The sequence below is a fragment of the Cricetulus griseus genome, chromosome 3, assembly GCF_003668045.3.
Source record: "Cricetulus griseus strain 17A/GY chromosome 3, alternate assembly CriGri-PICRH-1.0, whole genome shotgun sequence".
NCBI classification, from domain to species: Eukaryota; Metazoa; Chordata; class Mammalia; order Rodentia; family Cricetidae; genus Cricetulus; species Cricetulus griseus.
Genome location: NC_048596.1, coordinates 266783327 through 266794863, shown reverse-complemented (window position 1 = coordinate 266794863; position 11537 = coordinate 266783327). Strand labels below are relative to the sequence as shown.

The window sequence follows — 11537 nt, the reverse complement described above, 5'->3', positions numbered from 1 at the left end:
GTCTTTCAATTTATTTGCTTTCGTGTCATTTTCTGGGGTGTGGGAAGATTAGTCCCCTAATCCTATTACTGAAGAACTCCAAGTAATAACTGACCCCTTTTGAAAAGATAGTTTTAGTTTGACTATTGAGGAAATAGGTAGTAAATGCTTATAACGGAAAGTTTAAAAGGATTGGAAACAAAGTTGACAGAGTGATGCTATAACCATTTATTAAAGGTATTTGCAAAAGTTCTTAAGTTAAACAGTTTTACATAACCAGTTATTCATGATATGTAGTTAAATCACTAATTCTGCTCATTAACTTTTTTCTTTTCTTTCTTTCTTTTTTTTTTTTTTTTTTTTTTGAGACAGGGTTTCTCTGTGAAACAGTCCTAGCTGTCCTGGAACTCACTCTGTAGACCAGGCTTGCCTCGAATTCACAGAGGTCTGTCTGCCTCTGAGTGCTGGGATTAAAGGTGTGTACCACCATTACCCGGCTCTCATTAACAAAAATCTTAAGAGGTTGAAAAACATAGCAACTCAAAAGTACCATAGTTCCCGTAGAACAAAATATGAAATTAAGTTGTCACTTGAAAAAGTGAGAAAAATTAAATACACATTTATACGAGATGGCATAATACAAGCTCAAGTGCCTAGAAACTAAATAACTTAAGACTGAAATTTTAACATTTTGCATTTATCACTTCACACACACTAAACATTTTAATTACTTACACTTTAAAGCAGAATACTTCTCTTATCAGTACCAATGAGTCTCAACAAATAACCTCTAAGCACAGTGAATAATTAACTTTAAATACGTAGTTACTGGCTTGTATCAGACTTTGACAGGGAAGGTGTCTACACTGTCTAGAGCTCACTTCACTGTACATTCTTTATATAAGCTCTTTTGTTAACAAGCTAATTTTGAATTTCAGAAATACCTGATATTTCAAAAAGTGGCTTTAAAGTCCTTTGTAGCTCCCTTTTAAAAGCAGATACGTAATTCAAAGACTTTTTAAAACAAAAGCATATTTCTAATTTGTCAACTGAAGTTTCTTGGCAGAATAGTTGTCCAAAAGACCCTGAAACCCATGTTTACTAAACAATCTTGAAGTGGAAAAGTTTTGCCATGTTCAGACTTTAATATATGGCTTATAAAGTATATGCTATGTACCAAGATAACTAAGCTTTTCTGTAGTTTTCCAGTGGACCTGCCTATGGGAAACTTAATGTAAACTATATAAAATATTAGACATTGAAAATCACTTTAAAAATAGGTGAAGTGGGGTTTTTAGTTATTTTGACAAGATATTTGCCAAATTTCAAGTGTGCTACCCACCGCAAAATGATTTTAGTCTGTTTTATAGTGTGAATACATTCACTCATGGTTAAGGAATTTTCAATCTTGTGCTGCTGATGAGAGCACAGATCTAAAATATCAAAATATACCTGAATCTAAGTTTTGAATACCCAATGAAAAGAAATATATGTAGTATAAAATAGCTTAGAAGCTTCATGTCACACCCTCAAGTTGCTGTATCAAAAAAGAATTGAAAATTTTAAGGAAAGCCCGAAGATCGGAGCTGTTTAAAAATATTAAGGCTCATTGGTAAAGGTACTGATAAATTGTCACAGAAAAACACATGGCTTTCTCTAAGTTTGCTAGTGACTACCGCTGGATTACTTGGTTTCACAATATATGAAAAGTAATCTGCCAACTAGAATGTCCAGTCCAAAGGGAACTCCCAACACAAACCAGGGCCTCAGTGTTAGGGTATACTGTGCCACCTTCTGAAAACCACAGGACTTAGCATTAATTGGGTCTATGGAAAAATAAAGCATAAGTGCCTAGAAGGATTTTGAGGGTCAGTGATTTCAGAAGAATGAAATGTGTTTACATTTTCCTATCACCACAGAAACATTTCAATTTTACTATACAGAGTCCCCTCTCTCTTATAGAACTTAACTTTGTGTTTCAAACTTTTCCATTTGGGACACAGAAGAAAGCTAGGTCCAGACGTTCTTTTTAAAAGGCTGCAATCTTGCTTGCTTCTCGAACACCACTCAAATATGCCCCTGTAACAGTTTGTGGGAAATGCCTGTTTGTTGCCTGTGGGGAGAAAAAAGAAACTGTTTCAGACTGTGCATAAAGAACTGATAACATCAACAGGTGGTACAACCTTATACTTTTACTGGTCTACCTAAAAAAGACAGAGCCTTGAATCTTTGCTTCTTTTGCTAATACTTTACCAGACTTCTCTGGTATCTGATGTCTCTTCCAAGTACTGTGGCATCCATGGAAATACCATCTAGAGACTCAAACCTCATAAGTGGGTATTGAGAAGAACGTGAGAATAACTATCCAGGGAAAGCAAGAAGAGTCTAAAGAAATCTGTCTTAGTCTAAAACTGCAATCTCCAGAAGCAGATGCTGCCTGGAATATGACCATTACCTAACAATTTTTGATCAAACCAGATTTGTGATCTGCAAGTAAACTTGTAATAGAGCTGCCTTTATGATGGGATGAAGGACAGGAAATAACAAAAGGCAAAAACAATTCTACAAAGAATCTTTGGGCAATTTCAGTCTTTGAGGCCTGAGGAAGCTTAGCAGTGCAGGCAGCAGCTGGTTTCCATAGCACTTATGCCACTGTCCTTCCTGTGATTGGTAAAGTACTTCAGACACAAGGATCTACATGTTAAAAAGGTTGATGAAGTGGCACACCCTTGTATCCAACTCTAGGAAGGTGAGTCTCTAGATTACGTTTTCTGCCCACCAAGCATAATCCACTTAGTGAACTCCAGGCCTATGAAACCCCTGTCTCCAAAACAAGGTGTACAGCATCAAAGGAATGGCACATCTCAAGTTGACCTCTGGCACATATTCACCCCTCAAACATGCCCCTCTTCTCACAAAAATATAGGCATTATGTTAAATAAAAGTATCTATCATAATTACCAATGAGCCTTCTAGCATCCAAAATGCCAGAAGCAAAGCTGCTACAAAAAGGAAATGTTCCCAGGTAGTGCTGTGAAGGCTTTTCACATGTGCCTCACAACCAGCAAGGAAAACAGGTAACATTTTTCAAAAGCCTAAATAACCAATGAGACAATTCTCAAGTCAGAATGGGATGACAAAACTGACAAGGAAAACATTCATTTCAAAGTGGAAAGATTTCCAAACACGTCTCCCAAAGTCAAATAAATAAGGTTGGCAATCCAAGAGTTTGAAGGAGGACAGAGGATCTAAGGATAAAGAAAATGGGAGAAAATGATCAGAAGTAAATCGATGAATTGAAAGAATCGTTCTTTAATTACAGGAACTAGAGAGGGTTAAGAGTCCACTCAGCAGAAGACTGTACTATAATCTTGTCAGTCAACAGTGCAGACTCCAGGGTTTCAGATAAGCCAGCTAGGAGGAAGATCTGAGTGAACTGTGAACTGCAGATAACTGAAGGGGAAGGGAGACAGGCACCAAAACAGCTACCAAGAAAGCAGAAACCTGTTTAATAATGAAACCCATGAACACCTTGGCTCAGCAGTAAACATATTGCAAATGACAGTTAAAAACACGTTATCAACCAAGTGTGTTGGCTCACACTTGGACTCTCAGCAGGGTGTGGAGCAGGAGGATTGTTGCATGGACTACAGAGTTGAGACTGGAGGATGAATACCAACTAAGTAAAATAGCTGCATTCAAAGAATGGTGCCTAGAGACTAAATAATCTGTATTTTTAATATAACAAAGCAAACTAGAGTCTAATACTCAAACCATACAATGTCAATATAGATACTTTAAGATAGATAAGTCTCAAGAATAATCAGGCTTGCAGAAATATAAGGCAAGCTTTCAGAATAGAGAGGGTTTCTACCATGAGCAGTCACTAAGACTTTCAAACATACTTGACTTGGGTTTTAAGACTGAGCCATTTTAAATGAAAATAAGGATTGAGTTTGATGTCAAGATATGTACCTCACCAGCAAAAAAGATAGTTCTTTGTATTTCTTCAGCAATGATGTCATAGGCCTCACCACTTCCAAATGTTTTGACGAAACTATATGCCATCTGGATCCATGGCTCTGTGCTCCACCGTGTGACAAAATACTTGGTGGGATCTGGGATTTCCTTATATGCAAACAAAAAAATTTTTTTTTTTAAAGGATAAAAAAGGAAGTTGGATACACCACAACCCAATTGGAAATAAACTGTTCCCCCTTTAGGCCTGAGTGTACTGAGGTCGCCTCCTAAGCAGTATGTCCCACCTTCCCATGACCTCTCCCTTCCCCAGCCAAACCCAATCCCTTTACTTCTATGCTTCACCTGCCAAAGATACTCCTGTACAAGAAATCGCTACAGTGACTGTACACTAAACTTAATTTTGTCCACTGGCCTCTGACATGAGAAACACTTCCCTATAAACTACAGTTCCGGATAATTGAAAACCCAAGCTGAGAATGACTGTGTGTCAGAATTATATGACTAGTTAAATCTTTTTTTTTTGGGGGGGGGGTTTCGAGACAGGATTTCTCAGTGGCTTTGGAGGCTGTCCTGGAGCTAGCTCTTGTAGACCAGGCTGGTCTCAAACTCACAGAGATCCACCTGCCTCTGCCTCCTGAGTGCTGGGATTAAAGGCGTGCACCACCAACGCCCGGCGACTAGTTAAATCTTTCACAAAGGATTGGCAATAGCTGAATGCACCTCAAATTTAAATTTTGAGTCATTTCACTACTATTTCTACTCTTAATCAGAAGACAGGTCATGGCTACTTCCAGATCTTCAAAGAATAGAAGAAGGTACCCTAAGCTCCTTGTAGAAGAGACTTTAGGTGGTGCAATAGAACATTTTAGAAAACATCCCTTTTTAAAAGGAATGTTGTATACTGCCCAGTGAGATAGCTCAGTGGGTACAGGCACTTCTGCTAAAGCCTGATAACCTAAATGATCTCCAGAACTTATACAGTAGAAGGAAGTTATCCTCTGATCTATACATATGTGTAATGGCATGTACATTTATATACATAGATTTGCTTTTTAATGAATGTAGTCAAAGCTCTTACAGCTTGGGTAACACATGAACTATAAAAAACATGGCCCTTTACATCTTAGGAAGATAAGTGTAAATGATGCGACTAGAAAAAGACATATTGTAGACTGCTGCTCTGTAGCCCTTGCAGACCCAAGTCCATCAGAAGGAACTTGGAAGCAGGACTCTTTAATGGGTAACTGGATAATAGCAGGGGTGTTAGAGGATGCCTAATTTAGCATGACCAGCTTCTGTCTTTAGAATACAGAAGGAAAAGTATTAGAGGATACCAAGGAAAACATCTATAAATCATCAAGAGTCCTACAGACCAACCCACCTAGATATTTTAATCCTAGGCCTGAGGCCTGCAGAACTCTAAGACTAAGTCTCGGCACCTGTGCTGGGGCATTTTGCCACAGCAGTTCTGATACTCAGCTGGGTACTCAGGTGGAGAGGGAAAATGCCTGTCTTGATCCCTTCATATTCAGTAATGCAGATTGGTTTCCAGTCCCACCTGCTTAGATCACATCCACAATAAGCACTTTCATCCTTTCAAGGAGTTTTCTCACCTGCTCCTTGAATAGCTCCCGAAGAACGCTCATGCACTGCTGCAACACCTGCTTGTCATCCATGGTCCTGAGGGATGCAACTGCCTCCCCTGTGATCACGGACATCAGCACACTCTGCTGCTTTTGCAGGCACACAGGGAAAAGCACAGGACAGTTGCTGTAAAGGCTCAGTTCCACACACAAGGGCCTCATTCTCCTAAACTGAATTTCACTGTGTCCCATTGTCCTTATCTTCACTTCAATCCCTATCCATTCGCATGCAATTACTACCCCCCCACCCCCCCCCACTCTACAACCCCCTGCTAGAAACACTCATGACATAATGAAAATGTCAAATTCAAGGTTCCCTTAGCTGGTTATGAAGTTTTGTTTGAGAAGCAGCAGAAAGATTGAGAAAGAAATCTGCAGGAATAATTAAAACTTTCCATGGCTCCCACATGAAAACCCCCTTAAAACATTTCTTCAAAGTGAGGAAAAGTAGGCAACAGTGGCTGGGTCCTTTGGTTTCGGCAGCACAGCTGCAGGGGATGTTCCCAGAGCTTTCTACTCCCAGGGCTGTCTGGTTTCTACCTTTCACATCTACTCCCATCCCCAACCTAGCTCAGAGCCAACAGTTAGGAAATGTGGTCCACTTATTTACTGTGTTGTCGATGACCTTACCTGAGGAATTCACTTTCAACCTGCAAGAAGCTCTCATGTCACACCCCAGAGAGCAGAACTGATACTTTTAAGAAAACAGCAAGGACTGGAATTCTTTCCAAAGGAAATGCCCCACTCAGTGCATCCTCCCAGAAATATAAACATACCACGATCTACACAATCATCATTAATCCTGCTCACAGCACATAATTCACAAACCCTAGGCTTCAAGAAAGGAATTCAAGCCACACCACAAAATTTTACCTGAGGGTCCATGTCATAGTATATACCAAAGAGCCCTCGCTGGCTGGCACTGGGAGGAACATGACCAAAAAAGTCAGCCCCTTGAACTTTACCATCCCAAAATCTATATGGAAACTGCAAGGCAATCTGGAAAGCAAGCAGACAGGTTAAGAGCACCTTGTGTCAGTTACAAGCCATCCTCTAAACACAACCTAGAAATTACTTGTTTCTATACTAGGTTCAAAACCCCACCCATTTAGCCCCGAGCTTCCGTAAGCTATACACCATTCAAAAGGCCTTCTAGTATCTGCAGACTGCTAAAGGAGACCATAACAGCTGCAAAAAACCCCTAAAACCACTGAGCTCACTCAGAACAAGGGAGAGAGGATGGACACAGGAAACAAAACAAATTAAGAACTCCCTATAGGGGCTGGAGAGATGGCTCAGACGTTCAATTCCCAGCAACCACATGGTGGTTCACAACCATCTGTAATGAGATATGGCTCCCTCTTCTGGCCTGCATGCATATATGCAGACAGGACATTATATACATAATAAACAAATAAAACTTAAAAAAAAAAGCCTATATCAAAGCCTAACTCTGATAACAAGATTTATTTCCCTGCTGGGCATTGTAGGCAGGTAGATAATCTCAGTACTTGATAGGTGGAGGCAGGAAAATCAAGACTTCAAATCTACCCCTAGCTACATATTTGAAGGCAGTCTAGACTACATGAGATCCTATCTACGGGTTCAAGAGAACCGATTCTCCTAAAAGTCAAAATGGAATTCAGCTCGCCTTTATTTTAAAATTACAAATTATATCAGAAATTTTTAAATAAGGCTAAACTGTTTCTGACCCCCCCCATTTTTAACTGAGTAAATTGGTTCTTTGACAACTCATACACATATATAATATATTCTGTTTACTCCTACTCCCTTTTATTTGCCTAACTGTACAAAAGATTATTATTCAAACAAAACTATCAGCCAGTACTGATCTATGAGTTCTGAAGCTAAGGTAATTTAGGTCACCTTTTCAATGATGCCTGCACCCAAACTATTGATGGCCTTCATCTTCTTCTCTGACAATGGTGGATTAAACTGGATGGCACCTTTCTGTAGTATGGCCAATGGTACAGTGACTAATACCTGTGGGGAACAATGAACACAACACAGCATCTGACACTACCCACACTTCTCAGTGGCTCATACCAAAACTTGAACATTTCTCTCTGCTCTACTTTCAATTGTAAAACTGCCAAATTCCTACTTTATGTTCTAAGAATAAGGGGTGCTATGTGAGATCACACAGGTTGTTCATTGCTCAAGAGTGCCTAGCTGGGGCAGAAGTAGCATCCACAAAGGGAAGGTACACATAGAACCTTCTTGATGCTTAATGATAACACTGGGTCAGGAGGGTAACATACTTCATTTCTGAAAAGCATGGAAATGGCCCAGCCAAGCATGGTGCTAAACTCTTGTAATCCCATCACTCCAGAGGTAGAGACAAGATATAGTGAGAGCTTGATCACAAAAAATGAAGAAAAAGAGGGGGAAGGGAGGGCCCAAAATAATCAGAGCTTGTTCTGTCATTTTCAATACCATTCTTGTCAATAGTCTATACAATAAAGGAAACACCTGCCCCTACTGATCTCAGAATCAGAGTACTACTTAAAACTAGGAAGCAACAATATGCTCCATAATCGAGAAGCATATCACAAGTATTAGGTTATATACTAGGTAACTACATGAGAACTTTTTAAGCAGTAAGCACTTTACTACAAGGTCTCAAGCAATTTTAAAGGTCAAATTGAACTCTCGGCTGGGTATGGTGGTAGAGACCTATAATCCTAGCACTTAGAAGGCTAAGGCCAATCAAGGCTACACACCAAGGACCTACTGGGAAAAAAGTAAAACGATCCTTGAGGCTACATAATAAAAAACAAGCCATTAAGGAGAACTGCTGTCTGACCTTACCATTCAGAAAGTTCCAGAATCAGCCAAGAAGTCATTACTACTGAGACCTACATATAGAAAGACCTATACCAGCAAAACAGATGTCTCCTGCCCTGCCTTTTGGCTTCATGGGACCTCTGCTATCCCTGCTACAGCAGGACCAAGCACCTTAACCACTGTGCTGTCAGCAAAGGCAGTGATTGTAAAGCAAAGCCAGGCAGGCTACACCTCCCAGATGTGTATATGACTGGTTAATCTCCCAGGGAAAACCTTAGCGGCAAGGGAGCCTGTAGGAAGAGGGGGAGAATGAAATAAAATTGCCTTTCAATATCCATAGGCTTAGATGAAACAAGAATGCAGGAGGAACACAGCTGAACTCTCAACATTTATCCCATCCTCAAATATTGTATTTAGGTTACCACCAAGTCCAGAATCAAAGCAAGCCCAGAGTTGTTCTGTGAGTTTGCCATACTTACTGCTACCTCAAAGTCTTAAAGTAAAAAATATGTTGGCTCTCCTAAAGCTTACAATCTATTCACACATTCATTAGCATCCACATGAACAAAATAGTCATTGCCAAACAACAACTGACATAACTGCAAAAAATTAAGTAAAACCCAGAAATCTTACTAACAAAACTTTCAGAAGCACAAGCTGGTATACACCAGTGGTATAAACTCACCCTGGTGGGACAATGAGGCTCATTCTCAGGGAAAGCAACCTAGATTGAGTTACAGTGTCACAAGTTTTTAGTATCCTCAGCTGGATTGCAAAGCTTTAACTCACATGTTCAAGAAGACATCCAGAACAAACTGATGTGATGAGTACTAGTCATATAATAAAAATATTTGCTCTAAACATTTCAAAGTGCAGTTTGCAGCTATGCTGATTCATCTGGAATGCCTAAATACAAAGGCTCAGGAGTGTGCGTGTCTAGCCAACATCAACAGAGGTGAGGGTGATGTTATCCTAGACACTAACATGTACACACACAGAATTCCCTCCCAGCCAGCTGGTGACAGTAGTTTTAACACGCCCCAACCCATTGCATCTCTAGGTTCTGTCCTGCCTGTGTGACATACAATCCTTTGTTGTTGTGTGAATATTCAGGACTGTGAACAGGTGTCAGATAACACAGAGGAGAAAAGCAAAGCTAGCCTGCCAACAGGTGACAGGGTCCAACTCCAGAAATAACCAAGCTTTCAGGGTTTATAAATCTCTACTCTGAGTAACTGCCTTTATTTTCCAGTACTAGGCTTCACACTGTGATGTCAAGAACTAGACTCAGCACCTCGCACTCTCACCCTTGAAGCTGTTTACCAGAAGTTCAAGGTACATCAAAGCACTTACATGGTCCATGAGCACAGTTGCAAGACAAAAACTGGAATTTGGAAAGGGTTCCATAGTAAAAGTACAGAATTGAAGTAACAGTCTCTTCAATGCACAACTTCTCCAAGCCTTTTCAGCATCCCTTTCAATCCTAAGGGGGTTGTGTTATATAACACTTCCCAAACTCATGTGACTAAGGCATTTTCCAGAGGAAGAATGGAGATGGCATCCAGCTCCTCATTCGCCAGCCCTGGGAATTTTCTTATTTAGTTATTAAGACCAGTGTACCACAGAACCCACTTTAAGGAATACAGAGTTCCATCTGCCACCTGTTTAGATGATGCTTGACTATTTCAGATTTGTAAGCTACCCACAACTTGTGGGTAGACCTACTTCATTAGAAACCATCAAGTCTCTAGGCAGACTGCCAAGGACAATTGGCTTGATGGAAAAGACTGTTTTTTTTTTCTCCACAGGCCCTTGGCAGTATGGTGCTCTATCCTAGTAGGATCCCAGCACCTACCTTTTGAGCCGAATGCCCCATACCATCTGTCGTGGTAACTTGTACTTCATCTCCAGTATAATCTATACTTTGCACCTGTTCAAGACAAACATTTAGAAACAACGTGAGGGTCAGGACCTTTCCCACTCCCATGGCTCATGAGTGTGTGTGCACGTGCGTGTGCATGTACTACTGAGGATATGTGGACCAGTGAGTGCTGGCATACAGTAATCTTGAGTGGGTACAGCTGAACTCAAGGTTAAAGTTTATAAAATGTCAGGATAATGGAAAACCCTGTATTATAGTACAAGTAAGACAGATCATGATGTAAGCCCACTGGGATGAAGAACTCAAGTGTTGGGTTAGGGCTAGTGAGGTCATAAGCTATTCAAACACTGTATTATTATTATTAGTGAACTGTGCCCAGGCCATTCTGGTTTCCAAACCTTAGGCACTGCTTAACTGACTGGATGCTGTGATTCTCAGGCTACATTTGCACCCCCAAAGTTTTGGGAGATACTGGCCAACTGTCCAAACAAACACCTACTTCCTGAGAATCACAGTCCCAAAACTACAGCCTCCGAAAACTTCACATACTCCCCAAGCAAGCAAAAACCAGAGCCTCCCACCATCCAAACTCACTGGAGACTTGAGGCGAATGTCCAGTCCTTCAGCCAGTTTTTCAATGATAGTGGAGTATCCAGGAGTTAGAAGAGTATGGTCACCAGCAAACTGGGCAAAGAATTCATTGTGGTCCCAGGAGCGAGCAGACACCTGGGAAACAATACAACATGTTTGAAAGCCATAATCTAAACCTACAAGCTGTCCCCGAGGACATCAAAAAGCAGCTCCAGGTGGGAAAAACCATCCAAGGCAGGAGGACAGAGTACCAATCACAGAGGAGGTGAGGACAACCAACAGCCCCAGTGTACACCACCATCTGGGGAAGGCAAACTCCTGACACACAGAAAAGCTTCCTTTAGAATGAAAGGTCTAAACAAACATGTTGGCTCATGCCTCTAATTCTAGCACTTGGAAAACTGAGGCACTGCCCTAAATCCCAGGCAAGATTAGACTACAGAGTGAGACTTTGTCTCAAAATAAATACAGTGGCCAGCACCTGAAGAACAGTAGCAGACGCTATTCTATGGCCCACGCACGCACATGTGCATCCACACATGACAAATGGGGGAAGAAGGGTTAAATAATGTGAGAATGGGTACCATTCATTGGTTTAAAAAAAATAAAGAAAAAAAACAACTTATACATCAGCTGAAGGGGACTCCTGCACA

The 11537-nt window shown here is 40.7% G+C and overlaps 1 protein-coding gene across 4 annotated transcripts in view; it reads right to left on the bottom strand.

Moving 5' to 3' along the window:
- Positions 1 to 183: 183 nt before the first annotated feature.
- Kdm1b (lysine demethylase 1B) overlaps positions 184 to 11537 on the bottom strand; it is a 41826-nt gene continuing 30472 nt past the window's right edge. For all 4 annotated transcript variants that reach the window (XM_027409989.2, XM_027409992.2, XM_027409991.2 and 1 more), the window contains 7 exons: positions 10888 to 11019; positions 10267 to 10341; positions 7491 to 7607; positions 6477 to 6602; positions 5574 to 5690; positions 3955 to 4107; positions 184 to 2092 (listed from right to left, as the gene is read on the bottom strand). In XM_027409989.2, the coding sequence (XP_027265790.1) occupies positions 2009 to 2092; positions 3955 to 4107; positions 5574 to 5690; positions 6477 to 6602; positions 7491 to 7607; positions 10267 to 10341; positions 10888 to 11019 (804 nt within the window). In that variant the 3' untranslated portion in view covers positions 184 to 2008. The remainder of the gene's footprint in view (positions 2093 to 3954; positions 4108 to 5573; positions 5691 to 6476; positions 6603 to 7490; positions 7608 to 10266; positions 10342 to 10887; positions 11020 to 11537) is intronic.